The 19,161-nt window shown below is 50.8% G+C and overlaps 1 protein-coding gene across 7 annotated transcripts in view; it reads right to left on the minus strand.

Moving 5' to 3' along the window:
- SYNJ2 (synaptojanin 2) overlaps positions 1-19,161 on the minus strand; it is a 103,265-nt gene that overhangs the window by 10,644 nt on the left and 73,460 nt on the right. For 5 of the 7 annotated variants that reach the window (XM_027601887.2, XM_027601885.2, XM_027601884.2 and 2 more), the window contains 11 exons: positions 17,299-17,380; positions 16,413-16,553; positions 14,656-14,848; positions 12,190-12,348; positions 10,463-10,619; positions 9,374-9,491; positions 5,553-5,771; positions 5,355-5,433; positions 4,434-4,602; positions 3,811-3,984; positions 1,321-1,455 (listed from right to left, as the gene is read on the minus strand). In XM_027601887.2, coding sequence (XP_027457688.2) covers positions 1,321-1,455; positions 3,811-3,984; positions 4,434-4,602; positions 5,355-5,433; positions 5,553-5,771; positions 9,374-9,491; positions 10,463-10,619; positions 12,190-12,348; positions 14,656-14,848; positions 16,413-16,553; positions 17,299-17,380 — 1,626 coding nt within the window. Of the gene's footprint in view, positions 1-717; positions 1,127-1,320; positions 1,456-3,810; positions 3,985-4,433; positions 4,603-5,354; positions 5,434-5,552; positions 5,772-9,373; positions 9,492-10,462; positions 10,620-12,189; positions 12,349-14,655; positions 14,849-16,412; positions 16,554-17,298; positions 17,381-19,161 lie in introns of those variants that run through there. The other 2 variants (XM_027601890.2, XM_027601886.2) reach the window with 2 other exon arrangements.

A 19,161-nucleotide genomic window follows, 5' to 3' on the forward strand; every position in this document is an offset into this window, starting at 1 on the left:
AAGCAGGGGAATAAATGATATTAAATGACACAGTCATTAGGAAATCATATTTTAGAACATGTAGGGGCACCTGGGTGGCACAGTCGGTGAATGTCCAACTCTTGCTTTTGGCTCAGGTCGTGATCTCAGGGTCGTGAGATCGAGCCCCGTGTCAGGCTCTGCGCTCAGTGCAGAGTCTGCTTGGGACCCTCTCTCCCTCTGCCTCTGCCCCTCCCCCGACACTGGCATGCGCTTGCTCTCTCTCTAAAAATAAATAAATAAATCTTTAAAAAAAAAAAGAACATTTGAAGACACAGACATTAGATGAAAGACAAAGGACCAAGCAGAATGGATACAGTTTTGTAAAAAAAATAAATAACCGCGTGTTAAATAAATAACCGCGTGTTAAGTACAGATGTATATAATCAGAAAAAGGCCAGAAGTCTTGTGGTTAACAATTGTTACTTGTAGACAATCAAGTGCATTTTAAAATTTTATTTATATGTATCTATTTTTATAAATTTTCACAATACGATATAAATTTTACTATTTATTTAGTATTTTAATCTCTGAGTGTTCACTCAGAAAAGGAAAGAGTATGCTTAAAAAGTCACGTGCTTCCAGCTTGCCATCGATTACTAATGTGACGTAAGCCAAGATGAACCTAATGGGAAAGTAAAGCCTGAGGGAAAATCTCTGTGTCTGACCGTCACACTTTTGGGGTGGGGGGGGAAGAAGTAAACAGCAGAGGTAAAAGAGAAAGTGCTCAAAAGCCCATCACCAATGTCTTTTTAGGTCGTTAAGGGAAGCTTGAGGGGCCAAGGACTGCTCTGGAGGAGAGAACAGGAGGAGGAGCGCCGTCCTCGGGGCCGGGCTGGGAAGGGCCCATCCTCAGGCGGCCGGACGCCAAGGGCAGCAGGTGTGGGCCCACAGAAGCCAGGACGCCTGCAGTGCCAGGTATCGGGGCTTCCTGGAGCCCTGGGAAACAGGGAGGGGGGAAGCAGGCATGGACAGAAGGCCACTTCTGCGGGGCTGCGGAGGAAGGTTCTAAAAGGTCTTTGCTTGGCGGCCCCCTCAGTTTTCCATTCTCTACCATCTCCAGCAGCAAGCCCCTTAATGCAAACCACGGCAACGGGAAGGCGAAGAGCTGTGTACAAGAATCACGTAGTTTGCTGTGAGAAACACAACCATCTCTGGGATCAACACAGAAAGGAGCCTGAGCAAGGGAAGGCGCTGGGGACCCAGCGAGGCAGCAGCGACTCAGAGGCAGGTGTTGAGTAGCAGGAAATAGGGGGTTATTTCCAGCAGGCATGGTGGAAGCCGAAAGCAACAAAGTCTTACTTGGAGGGGGGGGTCTCTGCGGTGGGTGAGGTGGCCGAGGCCTAGTGGGAACCGACAGAGACCTGCTTGGAGAACGGTGCCGGAAATCTCCAACTGCTTCCAGCTCCTGCTTTAGCGCCACCAGCTCAGCATCATCTGGAGGACATGGTGGAATGCGAGTGAGGCATGAGGCAGGGCCCGGACTCGGGTCTGCGCGGAACCGAACCGGCTGTGCGGAACCGAACCGAACCCGCAGGGCAGGGGGCCCCTCTCTGCTGGCACAGGAGGGTGGGGGTGGGGCACCCACTGCCTGCTTGGAACAGATGAACTGTGGACAAGGCTTCTAGTCCAGACATGGAAATTTTTCCAAGGGTAGGGGTGTCTCCTTCTGAAATAATGAAGGAGACTCACACAGAGTAGAGGAGACACTTGAAGACCAGAGCCCCTCAGTTTGAATTCCTCACTCTAACACAGGACAGCTGTTTTGGAAGCTGAGAATATTCTCTGCCTCTGCCCACAGGGTAGCCTGCCATCCGGGGGCAAGCTCCTGGTATGGGGCATCCCTGCTCACCGTCACCCATTGCCAGCTACTTCACAGGTGATCGACCTCCTGACTTGTCCTGCAAATACCTTCTAAAGCTCGGAGGGGCGTGAGGACGTGGCTGCTTTGATTTTATTACATATATACTTATTACACATAAGTTCAGGGAAATTGCAGGTCTTCTCTCCCACACTACAACACAGCCCGATTTTTGGCTCAGACACTCCACCCCTCACATTTCCAACGGCTCAAACCCATGTATTTTTGAGGTTGGAGCTGGGAAGAGGCAGGGCTTCTCCTTCTAATGGGAATGCCTGAACCCCCATAGCATCGAGGACATGTCCTTCTCGACACCTGCCAGGTGGCAAGGTTGCCCACATAGCCCCATGCCACTCTACTAATTTTTCACTCCAAGAGGTCTTGGTGCACATATGTGCCCTCCCCTCGAGAGGCTTCCTGAATGATGGCCACTCCCGCAGAAAAGGATCGCCTGCTGTCTGAAGAGCGTGCCCCTTCAGCCACTTCTACTCAGGGCAGGAGCCCTCTGGATGTTGAGTGCACAGAACCACCTCGACTGGGCAGTGGTCCCCAAACCCAGCCATGCATCTCAGTCACCTGGGGAGCTTCATGAAATATCAGATTTTTCAGGGTCCCAGCTCACCCCTGCCAAAACCCACATCTCCATGATGGGGATCAGCAACTGTACATCTAAGAGCTCCTGATGGCTCAATGCAGCCAGGCTACTAACCGCCTTTGGGACCAGGGCACAAAGAGGCTTGGGGGTGTGTGCACCTCTCCTGGCAAATTACCTTTCCTGGGAAGCATCTCAATTCACTTTCACCCTGTTCTGTATTCTCAGGCACAGCTCAAAGGGGCCTGACACATGCTAAGCTGCCGAACCTACCAGACAGAGCTTTCCTCCAATGGGGAAGGCACAGTGAGAGGCAGAGGGAATCCACTTGTGGCTGTGGGAGAGTCTGGGGCACGAACGACCCTAACTTCCAGCCCATGAAAGGCCAGCGGGCTTTAAAACTTATTCAAAAGGGCCATTATACCATATAACCTAGGGCTTTGCAGTTTAATCTGCGGGACTTTCAGTCCCTCTTTGCTTAAGTCTCAAACGATAGAATGATGCTAATGTATCATATTACTGTGTAATACCATGTTACAGGAATGTAACCAGACCCCAGCACTCAGGACGTAGATGCTGGATGGACCCAGAGGGTGTGCTAAGTGAGATACGTTGGACATAGAAAGACAAGTATGATTTCACGTACATGTGGAACCTAAAAAACAAAACAAACAACAGCCAAAAAAAAAAACCCAAACCCAGAAACAGACTCATACATACAGAGGACTGGTTGTTGACTGCCCCCAGGGTGAGAGGGAGATAGGTAAAGGGGATTAAGAGATACAAACTTACAGTTTAAAATCAGTCACAGAGATGAAAAGTAGAGCATAGGGAATACAGTCAATAATACTGTTTCAACATTATATGGTGACACATGGTAACCACACGCACTGTGTAATGTACAGAATTACAGTTCACTAAGCTGGACACCCGAAACCAATATAACGTTGTATGTCAATTATATTTCAATAAAAAAATAATTGTGTCTCTTACGGGATTGAAACATACACTGTGGAGAAGAAAAACAGAATTACAAATGTAAAACCAATTCAGGGCTGTGGCCATTTAAACATACTGAGGAAGCAGCGATTACCACGGATCTGGTGCTATAGTGGTACCGGTGGTAAAAATAAATAAATAAAAAGCACAGAGAAAATCAGTGTGGTGGTAGCTGGATATGGGCCCAGAGCCCGGTTTCCACCCACTTACTAGGACTTGTGGTTTCAGCTCTAGCGTGGGCTGTGAGCACTTAATTGGTAGCCTCATGCAATGCCCTGGTGCTGAGAGAAAGAGCAGATTCGATGCCAGAGGCTCTTTAGAAAAGGAAGGGCCAAGCTACCTTTGTAGGTCGAGTGCTGCTTCTTTTTAGTGAGCGTAGGTGACTTGCTAGCAGGCACCGCTGCTGTGGAGCTGGGGGCTTCGGAGAGGCTGTCCCCGCCCATCTCACCGTCTGAGACCACAGGCTGACTTAGCTCATCCACCAAATAGTCTTCGTCATCTTCGAGGATATCCCCTTGGGAAAGGAAATGTGTCAGCACACAATAAGGATAAATGGCATAGCCTTTGGCCAGTGGGTCTGTTTCACCATCAGGGCTTGCTGCTGGGCGTCGGGACACCTGTGGCCCAGCCTCTAGCAGCCTGGGGGCACCCACGTGTCAACAGGTACAGGACGTCGATTCCATTCAGGCCTGAGACACGGACTGAGCCCACAGCCCAGACAGCCTCAAAAACACTGTTCTCACTGTCATTTCAGATGGCTCCAGGTCTTATTTACCGCTTCATGCATCACCCCTAGATGTGCACAGTGCCCAGCTGAGCACATGGAATATAGTGCTTGTGCTCCAAGGACCGTCTGTCACCTTAGGTGTGAGAAGGGGTCTTGAAAATCTCATGCTGGTTGCTGGAACTTTTTGCCTGCTGGCCTTGCCACAATGACCAAGAGGTCCTTGCAAAGCTACTCACCCTCTGACTCATAATCCAGAGTTGTAAAGTCAAAGTTTTCCTCCAGCAAACAGGAATTGGCAGTGGGGGACATGGAGGCCATGCTATCCCGCTTTCGGATGATCTCCTCTTGCAAACCTTTCAGCCAGTCCTTGGTCTTTGGTCTGATCTTCACGGCTCTGCCTTTCACCTGTGAGGACAGAGTGGCCATCTGAGAAGAAGTACAGACCTCAGAACCACCCCCTTTGCTTTCAAAGGGCATCCGGCTCAAACTCCTGCATCAGGAGCAGGCTACTCTTCATGTTTTGCCAAAAAAGTTGAGGGTCTAGACCTCAGGCAAGATCAGCAGAGCTCACGTTTGGCCCAAATAAAAGTTGAATTATCATCTCCAGCTTTTCATCCCATGTGAACGTAAAACCAGGATATTGTCAAAATGCGAACTCCTGTACACTGCATATTCCAAAGTACACTGTCTAAAGAGAAGGACTGCAATGCCCTCCCATGCGCAGGTGTGAGCTGAGACAGAGCCAGTGACTCAGGGGGATCTACCTTCTAACACTTGCTCTTCCGGGGCGCCTGGGTGGCTCAGTTGGTTGGGCGGATGCCTTCGGCTCAGGTCATGTTCCTGGAGTCCCGGGATCGAGTCCCGCATTGGGCTCCCCGCTCAGCAGGGAGTCTGCTTCTCCCTCTGACCCTCCCCCCTCTCATGTGCTCTCTCTCTCTCTCTCTCATTCTCTCAAATAAATTAAAAAAAAAATCTTTAACACTTGCTCTTCCCCCCAAATTCTGCAAGTGGCCAGGGCTGGACATTAGAGACTTCAACGAGGGGACCAGAAATAGACACCAGAAGGAAGGGTGCTAGTTTCTGCCCTCATGTGGTCCCCAAGAAGACTCTGGGGAGTAAGCAGCCCCCCGCTCCACGGGTGACTGAGCACGACTTACCTTCATACCGTCCACATCCAGGACGCTGAGAGCCGAGTGACTGTCTGCAAAAGTCACCAGCATCTGCCCTTGGTTGATCCTAGAATGAACGAGATGGGCCAAGTCAATGCCAAGAACGACCCGGCAGCTCTTGTGGATTCTGGCCGGCCATGTACCCAACACGCACATGGGACCCGCACCAGCCGGGGCACTAATTACCTGACAAGAACGATGGTCCCGTAATTGCCCAGGGTCTGCATGAGTTCTGTGCGCACATCTTCAGGAAACTCGTTTTTCTCTTCTAAGGTCGGTGACTGAAGGTTGACCACGACGGTGGCATCCAGGGGGCCCTGGAAAGAAGACACTTCCCGAAACACCGTCTCCCGAGCACCCACATCGACTTCTTGAACCTCCACCTCCACGATCGCCAGCACAGGTCTGCGTTAGACACGGAGGGAAGAAGGTGACGGGTGACGGGGCCGAGCAGGTCCCAATCCCCAGAGCTCCGCTGTCAAGAGCGAACATCGATGACCCACGGGTGTGGCCCCAGCCCAGCGCCGGCACCTGGCTGTGCTGTCCTAGGCTCTCAGAGTCTATCTTTGCCCAATCTTAGCCTTGTCTTGGCATTCTCACCTAAGGGTGATTTAGAAAAAACAGTGCCAGCCATTAGCAGAGATTTTTCTACGTGGTATTAGTCAGTACTGCCAAGGACGGAGAGAAGTGGGAATTCCCCCTTGGCTAGCGGTTCAAACTTTTCGGAGGGCTATTTGGCAATTGCTGTTAAGAATCTCAAAAATGGGGAGCCTGGGTGGCTCAGATGGTTAGGCATCTGCCTTCGGCTTAGGTCATGATCCCAGGGTCCTGGGATCGAGTCCCGCGTCAGGCTCCCTGCTCCTTGGGAGCCTGCTTCTCCTCTCTCTCTCTCTCTGTCTTTCATGAATAAATAAATAAAATCTTTAAAAAAAAAAAGAATCTCAAAAATGTTCATCTCTTTTAACCTACTAATTTTAATTCTAGGACTCTGTTCTAAGAAAGTGACCAGAGATTCACATAAAGATTTGTACACAGGATGATTGTTACAGCACTGTTGATGGAAGGGGGAAGGGGAAACAGTCTATCTGTCCCATGACAGGGAAACAGGTTATGGTGCAGCCACATGATAATATTTTACACAATTAATAAGAATAATGTCAGAGAAGTCGAGTTGACATACCCAGGAAAACAGATCAGCAGGAAATAATGCAACTGTTTATTGCCATTGTGATATAGGGGTGGGTTTACTCTCTTTACAAAAATTTAGGAAATCCTCTATTATGAAGATTATGTAATCTTCCTGAAGACTTTTATAATACAGCATTAAGTGGAAACAAAACAGAAGACAAAATAGTAGATGATATGGCAGTGACCTTTAAAACCAGGGAACACTGCAAAAATGAAGAGATGTGAGTGATAATCAGTATGCTCCTCCCACAAATTTGTATCGCCATTGTTAGATTTTTGGGGTTTTTTGGCATCTAGAAAAAAAAAGAAGACGGAGAAAAATCTGATGCAGGGATATGCACTAAGTGAGTGGCAGAAAACCTTCTGGGAGAAACTGCACATGCTTAAGAGAAGCCTCCTTGCTGAGGAAGGCAGGGGCAGGTGCAGATGCTCACGGGCAGCGCCCCCAGCAGGGATGCAAATGGGCTACGGATACGCGGGACGACTGCATGAATCTGCAGAGAATGAGGCTGGCGGGAAAAAGCCAGTCTCCCCCCCTCCCCCCCGCATTCTGATTCCATTTATGTAACATGCTCGGAATGACAAAATTATGGAAAGGGAGAAGAAGAGCAGTGGCGGACAGGGGTTAGGGAGCAGGGCTGTGAAAAGGCGCCGGGAGGCATCCCTCTGATGAAGGAGATGTTCTGTGTCTTGACAGTGACATGGCTGCTATCCTGGTGGTGACACTGTGCTACAGAGTGACAGGATCTCCTCACTGCGGGGCCCGGGAAAGAGTACTCAAGCTCTGTATTATTCTTTACAGTCGCATGCCAATCTAGAATTACCCCAACATAAAACGTTTAATTTAAAATATGAATGTAGTAAAGCAAAACAGTAAGTCTGCAAAATATAATCCTAACGTCCCTATATGCATACATGTATGTAAAAGGGTGTCTGCACACGAGCACATACACGCCGCACACAGGTTAACATTTTGGTGTAAAGCCTTCTAATGCACACGGAAAATGCAGATGACACCCAACAGACCACTGCAGACACTGTCTCAGAGGGTGGAACTACGGAGGGTTTGTTTGTGGACGTATGTCTCCCCTAACTGTCGATAACTGAAAGGCTCTGCTTTTGTAATCGGAAAAATCCACAAATGTCTAAGTCACACCTCAAACCAGTATGTCCAGATCTGCAGCTCCCAGCATCCCAGTTGAGCAAAGGCTACTCCGTCCTTCCGGCTGCTCAGGCCAAACTCTGGGGTCCTCCTCAAATCTGCTCCCCCCAAAACCCCATCCAATCCCTCAGGCAATTCTGTGGGCTCCAATTTCAAAATCTATCAAGAACCCAACTGCTTCTGGCCATGGGGACCCGTGACCACCTGGTCCAAGGCTGGCACTACCCTTGCTTACTGCACTAGCTTCTTCCCTGGCCCCATTGGACTCCCTTTGGCTGATTCTGTCAACACCTCATCAGATAATGCCACTCTTCAGCCTGAGTCAAACCCAACATTCTTGTGGCCCACGGGGTTCCTCACGGCCTGCACTGCTTGCCTGGCTCCTATGACCTCCTCTACTCTTTCCACTCCACCTCGATTCTCTGGATCCCTGAAGGTTCGCCGCCTCACCCTGGAATGCTCTCCCCCCGTCACCCCTATGGCTCACACTCTCACTTCTTTCAGGTCTGGGGCTCCACGGTCATCATATCCAAAAGGCCTTCCTTGAACACTGGGTATAAAAGAGCACCAACCCTTTGAGTCTTGTCACTACTATTTTTCCTTTTCACATTTGTTTACTGTCTGTCTATCCTCATTAGACAATTCCATGAGAATATGGTCTTGTCTCTTTTGTTCACTGTGCCAGGGACAGGGCCTGCTATACAAGGCCCTTCGGTGAACAGAAGTTAAATGAATTGCTTCTAAAGACACTCGCTGACCTTGCAAACCAATACTTTGCTATAGAAAGTCCTATAACTGGAGATTTTCCAAGGTTCCTTTCTAGGTGTGGATTTGCCACAACAGGTTTCCTAAGAATTTAGAATATCTGAAGTTTTAGACCTACTGGCTGACCAGCTCTTGATCACCAACTCTCTCTCCTAATTTCTTTCCTTGTAGAAGTTGAAACTGACAGGCTAGTTTTGGTAGCAGCCATGGGAAGATCAAACCCTTCCTATTCACACCCTCAAATGCCATCCTCTGTCTCTTTAAAGATGTTCCATGAGACTAATCTCCCTCTGTGGCTGGTCCCAGTGCACACCGAGCTGACTGACCCTGCTGCTGTGTTCCATCCATAATGCAAGACACGTCAGGCCAAACCAACAGCTCAGAGCATTTAAGAACTCAGAATCCAATACTTAGAAACCATTTCGCATTTGTAATGATAAAATATTAGAAGAAAAATGTCACCAGTAGGTAAATGGGTAAATTCCATCGATATACTTAGTGGAATACTGAACAGCAATTACAAGGGAATGAGCCAGGTCTGTTAATGCCGGCGTGATTGCATCTCAAAGACATTAAGTGACGAAAAAGCAAGTTGCACAATGACATCATTTATAGGAATTTAAATTGCAAAATACTACAGGCTGCATCTTTGCAATTTTCATAAATGAGGTCCTTTATGATCTGAGCAATTACAATACCAACACGGATTCATTCTTGGTGGTGGGGACACAGCTACTGATCACACTATTCTTCGTTCTTTACCATATTTCACACGTGTGCACACACGCATCCCGGGGGGGACCACATGTCTGTTCTTTGTGGGGTTACGGGGATAAGCAGATGTCGCTTTCCGCAGCCCAGGAGAACGTGCCCGAGGCGGCGAGGACCGTACCTGTGATCAGATGCTTGCAGTTCAGCTCGGCCGTAATACTGGAGGGCACCAGGAGACCAGGAATGTCTGACGGTGCTGTCAGCATCTACATAGTTGTCTAGAAGGTTGAGTTCTCCAGCTACTCACAGGGATTCCAATCAAGAGACCCACACACAACAGAAAACAGTATCAACATATGGGAATGCCGACTGAGGAAGCCTACACCAGGGATCTACGGCACAGACACACCTGCCTCAGACTCGTTTGCTCTAACCTGCCGGGCCGGAAACCCTGCCGAGCTGGCCTGGGGGGGTCTAGGGTAGATCATCTATGGAGATGACCCAGCGCTGCCTACTTCCTCCCCGGTGGACAAGCTGAGTGGGAATGCAGACGTAGCTGTTGGGGTGCCCGTCCCAGGGCCCACAGGAACACAGGAAGTCTGCAGCCCCCTACGCAGGCAAAGCCGCGGCTAAGGACATCACGGTGCGCCTGCCTCTCGGTGCCCCGGGGGATGTCCACAGATGTCCAAAGACTGAGCTGAACAACGGGATTCCCTGCTTTGAAATCTCTGCGTCCATCTCGCCAGAAAAGCAGAGCTGTTTTACCTCTAGGTGCTCTAAATCGACCGCCCTTTCTAGTTGGCCATCACTAACAATTCAAAACGTACTTGACAATGAATTGAGAAAAAACTCTTCTTTCCTGCGTCTGGCTCATGTTCGATGTGGAATTGGAGCTTTAAGCAGGTCAGCGCTTGGTTGAATGAAATGCGCCTGATCAAGTGCACGTGTGTGAGAGGGTGAGTCACCGGAGAGGGAGAGCCGCGGCTTCTCTCCTTGCTGTCCACCCAGAATGGAAGGCAGATGGCGTGGTGTATGTGGGGGGGAGACAGCCGTGATGCGGGGGCAGGGCGAGCTGGGGAGCTCCCCAAAGCACAAATTCCAAAGCTTAGGAGCTACCAACTGGAATGACTTTCCTGTAGTTTGGGGTTATCAAAAAAGATGTTATTTATGTAGCAAAGGGCGCTGTGCTGAATAAACGTGACTGACTTGACTTCTACGCTACTGATCGTTCACCCTCCACCAGCTCTGAGTGCGCACACATCTCTCGCACCTGTCCTGTCAAAAGAATGCCTCTTCCTCCACCACAGGACCCTGTCTGTCCAGGCAGGGGTGCGGCATTTGTCACTTGTGTCGTAGGCGGCCGAGCCAACGTCATATTTGTAGGTAGGTCCAAAATTAATGGCGCCTTCATGAAAGTCTTTAAAAATCTATTGGGAGAAAAGACCAAGACCACCTTAGCTCTCCTAGATTCTGTACATCGTACGCAAAAACAAAAAACAGAAAAGCGCATTCCAGAGTGCTCTGTTCCTAAAAAGACACAGAATCTACATCATAGTTGTAAGTACGTTTAAAACTGAACACGTGTGTGCTATTTTGTTAGCAACAGAGTGATGATTATTCATTCCACTGACTTACACACCACCCCAGGATCTCCCACCCACCTCGGGTGTCCAACGTATCACCTCGCGGCGAGGACCCCAGGTGCCCATCCGTTCAGCACCAGACCTGGTGAAACGCCAGACCGTACCTAACAAGGCCTTGGTTGATATCTGCTAACTAAATGAGTTGGGTAAATAGAAGCATAGAACTGAAACTAAATTCTGTTTCTGTTTAGCTCTGGATCCAGCCCCAGGGCGGTGAGAAGACCCTGGAACAGACCTCACTACTTCTCTCCGTGCATCTGTGGAAGGGTGTGGACAATACTGGTAGGAGGAAGGAAGAAAAACCTGTTCTAGAGAGGAAAGGTGTGGTTACATTTTCATCTGGCCACCCTTTGGCAATCCGGGGCAGGGTTGAGCGGGAAGTGAACAGAAAACCTCGAGGATGTCTGAATCTCGCTGTAGGAAAGACCTTACCTCCCCCAGCTCCGCACACTGGACCAGCTGTATTATTTTCAAAAGGTAAATGGAGCGGGGCCATGCTTCTGTCATCTGAGCCCCACCTGCTACAAAGCTAAGAGGCACCAAAACGAGCAGACGGTATAAGCTGGAGAAGATACACTTTGGGTCATCTGGAAGCTGGCCAGGGTGCCCTTGAAGAACTGAGGACAGATCCCATACTTGAATCTTTCCTATCATGTCATAGTCTAAGGAGTCACTAAAAAACTGCATATGGGGGGGCACCTGGGTGGCTCAGTCAGTTGAGCATCTGCCTCTTGATTTTGGCTCAGGTCATGATCTTGGGGTCATGAGATTGAGCCCTGTATCAGGCTCCACGCTCAGTGGGAAGTCTGCTTGAGATTTTCTCCCTCTCCCTCTGCCCCTCCTCCCACTCACGCTCTGTCTCTCTAAAATAAATCAATAAATCTTTTAAAAAAATTGCACATGCGTCATGTAGGGGATAAACATGAACTCTGTAGTTTGACAGTTGTGGACTGCATCTGTGTGATGGCCCTGTGTACTGACTGTGTGATCTTGGACTCATTTGACCTGGGCCTCAGTTTTCTTGTCTATAAAATGGGTATAATACCTAATTTGTAGGATGGTCTGGAGGATTATCCACAGCAGCTGGTATATAAAGTATATCAAATATTGTTCTAATGTGTGTGTGCTCACCACTGAGAAACAGAGATCTCCCGAAAACAGAGTGCTTGGAGTGTCACTCGGTGGCTGAGGACATATAAGTACGGCAGACCCTACAGGGCTGGCCCGTGAGTACCTGGTGGGGTGGTCAGCATTCAGCAGCCTCACACAGCGCTGCACTCAATGGGGATGCGCGGCCCTTCCAAGCAGCTCTGACTCCAGCAGAGTGTGCTGCTGACTTAAGAGCCCAACTTACTTTCCCACTTGATTTCTGTAGCTGCAGCTGATCAAATTCCAGAAGTTTCTTCCAGTCTTGGCGTTTGACAAAATAGAAGACTTCCTCATAAGTGAGATCGATGCGGTAGTTGAAATCGCCGCACCAAAACACATAATCGTGGGAAAAAATATTCCTTCCCTGTTAAAGAAAATCACAGTCATTTCGGCCCATTTGCAGAGGAGGTGGAGGAGTGGGAGGGAAACTCACCATGCAGATGGTACAGATGTGTGTTTTTTCTTAAAATGTTACTTAACAAAAGACTTCCCATGGAGCATCTCATCTTTCCTTAATCCCATACACCTACTGAGGAGCATTTACGTGGCTTTCTTCATTTTATTTTATTTATTTTAAAGATTTTATTTATTTGACAGAGAGAGAGAGACACAGCGAGAGAGGGAACACAAGCAGGGGGAGCGGGAGAGGGAGAAGCAGACTCCCCGCCGAGCAGGGAGCCCGATGCGGGGCTCGATCCTAGGACCCCGGGATCACGGCCTGAGCCGAAGACAGACGCTCAACGACTGAGCCCCCCAGGCGCCCCTTCCTTCATTTTAAACGACGGTGTTTTTGAGTGGTTTGGAGAAAGCTCATCTCCAACTGGGAAGCATGACTTCCCATCTTCACTGCACCCGCCCCAGCTCTGAGATTGGGCTGTGCTGCTTTCATTATGTCTACATCCAAAGACGAGTTGCCCAAACACTGTGTTATGAGGATCAGGCTTAAGAACATAAAAATGCTCGAAATGGGCAACTCTGTAAAGTGTCGTGGATTTTATCCATTTCCACCCTGTGACCCTCTGCCCCATTCTTTTCTCCCCCGCCCTGTCTAGCCCACCCTGCGCCCGTGGTCCCCCAGCGCAGCCCTGGAGAGCACGGGATCCTCGTCCCTCCTTGCCTGCCACGAATCACATGCCAATGACAGCGGCCACAACATACCCCCCCCCATCTACCTGTGCTGGGCTCTGTCCTGGGGTTTCATCACTAATGCGTAACAAAGGCAACTTTGGACTCAGATCTGCCTAATTCCAAAGTCTGTTTCTATTATCCTCATGTGGCATTTCCACTCCCTGCAACCCACGGCAGTAATCTGGACAGAAGATTAACATGATCACAACCAAATCAATGAGTGTGTAGAGCCCTGCTGCCCAAGAGAATGTTCTACAGTGATGTAAATGTTCTCCATCCACACTTTCCAAAACAGGAGCCACCAGCCACAAGCAGCCACTGCGTGGCCGCCAAGACACACGGCCAGTGTAACCAAGGAACTTTTTATTTCATTTAATTTTAATGAATTTAAACTTAAATACCTGCTTGTGGCTTGTCTACTGGGCAGCACAGGTATAGAGTATTAACTTATAGGTATCCTCGATATTTCTGTTGTTGAAAAAAAAAGCTCCATTATAAGCCCTTTGAATAGTTTCAATGTGTCCAAAGTTTACTATTTCAAAATAGCACTCTTAAGTGAGAAGAGAGGGACTTTATTTTTTAACTAAATGGACACACAAAGAAAACATGCACCATGTCCTCTGTAGTCCCAGAAGACTTCATGTTGTAAATTTCCCAACCCTGTCTGTTTCTTCTTTAATCCAAGAAATAGAAACTACAGCAGAGATTACAGCATTTATTAGTGAAAATGAAAGTTTTCGCCTGGAGTACTTGTGCAGCCCCGTACACAGGATGTCAGGTTTATGGGATCTATCTGGGCTCACACGGAGGAGCTCCATGACCCAGCCAGCTGTGTCACAGACACAGGCAGGACATGGGACGGAAAGAGCTGGCCTCCCCTCACTGCAGGGAGACAGGGGGTCTGCACCAGGCTGAAGGTGTGCAGGCAATCATCTCTGCACAGGAAGGGGAACATCTGAATGTGAGTCTGGAAAGGCCCTCCGCGGGCTTTGGGGTGGAAACCCCTGACACCACTAGAGGGCAGCATGGTGCACGCTATCAGCAACCGGGGAGACCAGGTGGGGGGATCTAGGGCTCCTCCAACATGAATACACAGATTCCAAAAAAAAAACAAAACAGGCCTTCTTATCTGAGCTGCAACAGAAGGTAGGTCTGAAGACCATGAATCTTAAGAAAACCAAGTCTCGTACTGTTTGGATTCAGATGTTCTTCACCAACTTGGACAAAGCATGGACAGTGAATGAGAAAATCAGAAAACGCACACAAATGCAAAGAAAATGTAGGGTGCATAAGGACATTCGGGAAATGTGTAACAGAGACAGGGCACAGAACGCTCCAGGGACATCCCCTGGACTTAGCTCTACTGTCCCAGCCCAAGTCACTTCCCCTCCCGGGGGCAGGGACCCTCCGGAGTCACACCCCGATGCCTGGCCTCTCTCAGCAACTCAGAAAACCACGCACAGGGCCGCACTGAGCAGGGAGCTAGCACGCACGCCCCGGTCACATTCCAGGCCACCAAACACCCGTGCCACGGTGCTCTCACCATCGGGAAACTCAGCTTCTGGGTGATCTCCCTGTAGTCTTCGTTCCTCTCCTTCACCTGGGACTGCCCGGCCGTCAGGTGGCTGCACACGAAGCAGAAGCTGGTGCTGTGGAACTGAAAGCGGATGCCCACGGCCCCTTTGTTCCCTGCCTTTCCCCCCATGCCTGTCTTCACCGTGTCCATGGCCACGTCCCTGCAACACAGAAGGTGCACATGCGGTGGCTCCTTAGCCGCTAGGACGGAGAAGCGCGAACCAGCTTTGCGGCGGCCAAGAGCTGGGCTGCTCAATCACCTCTTGGGCGGCCAGGCCACCCGGTGACTGCCCCGGCCGTCACTCCTGACCTCTCTCCTCTCCCTGTGGCGGGGCCCGGAGGACCGTCTCCACTGCCCCAACTCTCAAGTGCCCTGAGCTCACAAAGGCACCCGGGAAACTTTCACCTCCACCCCGGCTTTCCGCTCCCGAGTTCTCGTCCTCCTTGTTGCCCATGACACAGCTCACCCTGCCAGACGCCTCACTTTCCTGCAAAGCGCAGGAGGTGCCATCAGGTAACCAACAAGTGTCAAGAAGCAGGAATCGTCCAGTTATTTGTGCAGGGATTCGTAGGCTTTTCCATGCAGACACCTGCTCCCTGGGACTGTCAGCGGGCAGACAAGGTGAGGGAATAACTGCTTTCACCCACGCACTTTGGACACTGCCCAACTGCCAGAACAAACACTTGAGGCGGACATGGACTTAAAGATTTTCCCAAAGTCAAAGGAGAGGACGGTGAGCATGGGGCACAGTCATGCTCTCCCCGCACTGCCCCCAGCATGCCTCTGTTCCTCTAAATATTCAGAGGTGTTCAACCGGGAGGGGGAAAAGTTCAGCCTGGCATAGGCAGTGACTTCAGCCTGGCATGGGAGGAAATTCTATGGATATGAGTGAGACCAGGTAGCAGTGGGAAGTTATGAGTCATTGAAGGAAAAGGTGAGTTCTTCCCAAACCTTAAACACACACGCACGCAGACACACACACACACATACATGCATGCACACGCACGCGCACACACGCACATGCACGCGGACACACACACGCAGACACACACATGCATACGCGCACACACATGCATGCACACACACACATGCATGCACACACGCACACACAATGCATACACGCACACACATGAATGCGCACACACACATACGCGCACACACGCATGCACACACGCACACGCACGTGCGCACACACATGCATGCACACACGCACACACATGCATGCACACACTCTTTCCTATGAGGACACCCATTTGCTGAGTGTTCCCTATCTGACACACACAAAGCGGTCACTTTAGGGGCATTACAATGGGGTAACAGCAGCAGAGGCTTTCTGCCCACACATCTTATTTAGAACTCTTTTAAAAAGAGACAAAAGAATTGGCGTTTCCTGATGAGTTACTCAGCTCTTGGTCAGAGGTTTCCTGTCTAAAACTTCAATAAGGAATCCCTTTCCTTGCACAAAACCGAGCTTGGGAGGACAACAATCACTCCTTCTGAAAGAGTTCAGCTTCCTGGCCCGCAAGGTTCCCACTGTGGCTTTTTAATCGTCAGACAATATTCTATTCAGCCTGCTTTGTCCTTGGGGGGTTGCTACATTTATCTAGAATAATGGCAAGTCCTGATTCCTGTTGCAGGAGGGGAGGAGGAAGAGGAAGTCTGAACAAAACACCAAGACAAACGACCCCACGCCCCCCAGATGTTCATAAACGAAATGTTCTTACCTGATGAATGGGACATGGTATGGACGTACAAAGATATACAGACAGACGCCCACCAGCTGTGCCGAAGTCAACAGAATGTACCTATGAGAGCGTGAGATGGCTTTCTGGAGCTGCTCACCCCACATCTTCCTGTTGGTGGTACTGGTAAAGACAAGAATCAAATGACACTTTACAGTCTGCTAGACATGGGCTCTCCCACTGACAAGCTCCTTCTGCCCTTATTCCCTTTATAGAACTAGTGTCACACTGTCCCCACGCCCATGTTAGTGCCATGCCGTCACTCCTGCACTGGACTACCCGTGTATTTCTGGTTGTGTCGTACACATCATCGCACATACCTCATCCGACCCCTGCCACCTAAAACCCGACACAGCACCTTGCTCATAAGAGCTGCAGAGATCAGGTTTTACTACTTGTTCAGAAAGCTCCTTGAAATTAAACTAGGAAAAGAAAAGGTCCAGTTGACCCCAAACAAAACGTTAATGCAGTGGTTTTCTTTGTGTCTGTAGAGAGAAGAGAAGCACCTTCCCGGGTAGAGGTGAATCAGCACCCTCCCAGGCCGGCCCTCAGCCCCCACCCTGTGGCGTGTGCACACGCCAGCTCACAGCATGACTCAGCCTCCACGCATGTCCGAGAATATATAGTACTAACCTGCCCTTCCATTTCCTTAATTTGCAAAGAAGGAGGAACCAGAGGTGCACATCTGCGTGTGGGGGAGGGGAAGGGGGGAGTGCAATCGGGAGTACCTACACCCCGAGGGTCACAGGGCAGTGGGTGCAGCAGCAGGATGGACCCAGTGTCCTGCTCCTGGCCAGGCGCCTGGCTCAGGAAAACCTTGGGTGAGTTTCAGGGTGCAATCCTGCACCCCTCGTGCCCGGATGCTCACCTGGCATTGACGATATTCCCTGCGCTCAGCTCCACCATCTCTTCAAACCCGACGGCAAATATGTCAGCTGGGCTGTCCTCATCTAGGGGGAAAGGTGGGAGTTGAGGGAAATCAGACAGCACAAGGTGTGCGTTTGTGGACGTGTGGGGTGCCACGTGTGCCCCGTTTGAGCCCAGGTGTGCCACTGCTCGGGTGCACTCGTCCAGATGACTCAGTGAAGCTCCACACTGATCCCCACCTTCCCTCACCTCCCCCGGTGCCCATGGCCTCTCCCGGTCTCCATCCTGCGACACGTTAGTGACCTCTCCACGCCTCTGTTCCCTTGTCTGCAGAAGGGGCGATAACCGCCACCTCACGAGGGCGACGGGAAGCATCCACACCCGCCCCACCTGGCAGGTAGTAAGGGCACGGCCCTGTGGGTTCCTCTTCCTCCCCAACATATCACGTGCATCCCCAGCATCCGCATCAGACCCAAAGGCACGTCTCACGCTCGCCAACTCCGTGCTTTGCCCAGTGCAGGCCCAGCCTTGCCCCGCTCATGACAGACTGATGTGGTTCTGTCCCAGGGGCTGCCATCCTGGTGACCGGAGGGGAAACCCTGCCCAGCTCGGGGACCGCAGAGGTCTCCTACAGAAACGTATTTTATGGGGAACACAGCAGGGTGAGGTGGTGCTCATCCATCCTCTCTGTGGCCCCTTTAAGGAAGCAGAGGGGTTAATATGGCCCCTGCAGCCACTGGCCGCATCTCTCCAGGGCGCCCCCCCACCCCTTCTGCCACTCAGCCCCTGAGCCCTCAGGCCAGGCTGCCGTTCCCAGCGCTGCAGAAAGGGAGGCCCCGCCCTCCCTGACTCCACTGGGGGAGGCCAGGCCGTCCACTTCCTTTCCTGTTGGCCTCACAGGGCAACCTGGAAGCACAAGCTTAAGCGGCTTGGAGTTTTTCTTTGTTTAAGGAAAAAAATACCCATCTGTCTGCTCTGCTGGCAAGAGTCCCCACAACCCCTCCCCGCTCCCGAACCCGGTGAGTTTCTAGTGGGGGCACTGCTGAGCCCGCCATCCCAATAAAATCCCCTGCAAAGGAAGAGCCGGCTTGCTGTCACCACGCACCCATCCCTGCAGGCACATGAAGAGCCATTTTTCCAAGAAGGGGGAAGGAAGCTCCCTCAGCTGGGGCTGCTCTCATGTTCTCGGCACGTACAGGGCCTGCCCCGGACGGGGTGGGGGGGGCACTGTGAATGGTCACCACCGACCCAAGAATCCCAGGAACCCCAGCCTGTGGACTCAAGCCAGCTTGGGCCTCATGGCAGCAGGGGTGGCTGCAGACTGCCCGTGACAGTGAGGGACGGGCTCTGGGCATGGCTTGGGGCGGCTGCTGAGAACGCGCGGCTCCTGCCCAACCCCCGGCAGAGAATGGAGGCCGGCTCTCTTGCAGAATCCGAGGCAGCTGGGAAGAGCCAGCCCCACGATAACGTTGACAGCAGAAAATCATTTATGCTTCAAATCCTGCACCGTGAGGCCCTTTCTGCATTACCTTGCATGATGTAAGACAAAGGTGAAGTGCCAAACTTAAGAATTATTTTGTTCTTAAAAGGCACGCAATTCTTTTGTGATGACTTAATGTGAATGTGCAGACAGAGGCATTTGGAGAGAAGGCGGGGGCAGATGCTCCGGGTCAGCAGCAACATGAAATGTGTGTGTGCCTGGCTCCAGCCCGGTTTCCTACAGTAACGTGGCTCAAGGGGCCACGTCCTCCTCTCGACAAAGATGGCTCTGGTGAGCAAAACTGCAAACCGAGAAACCTCCGTCTGGGAAAAGAGAGACCCCCCCACTCCGACGATGCTTCCACACATTTGTCAAGTAATTGTC

Source organism: Zalophus californianus, chromosome 7, assembly GCF_009762305.2.
Source record: "Zalophus californianus isolate mZalCal1 chromosome 7, mZalCal1.pri.v2, whole genome shotgun sequence".
In the NCBI taxonomy this organism is placed as follows: Eukaryota; Metazoa; Chordata; class Mammalia; order Carnivora; family Otariidae; genus Zalophus; species Zalophus californianus.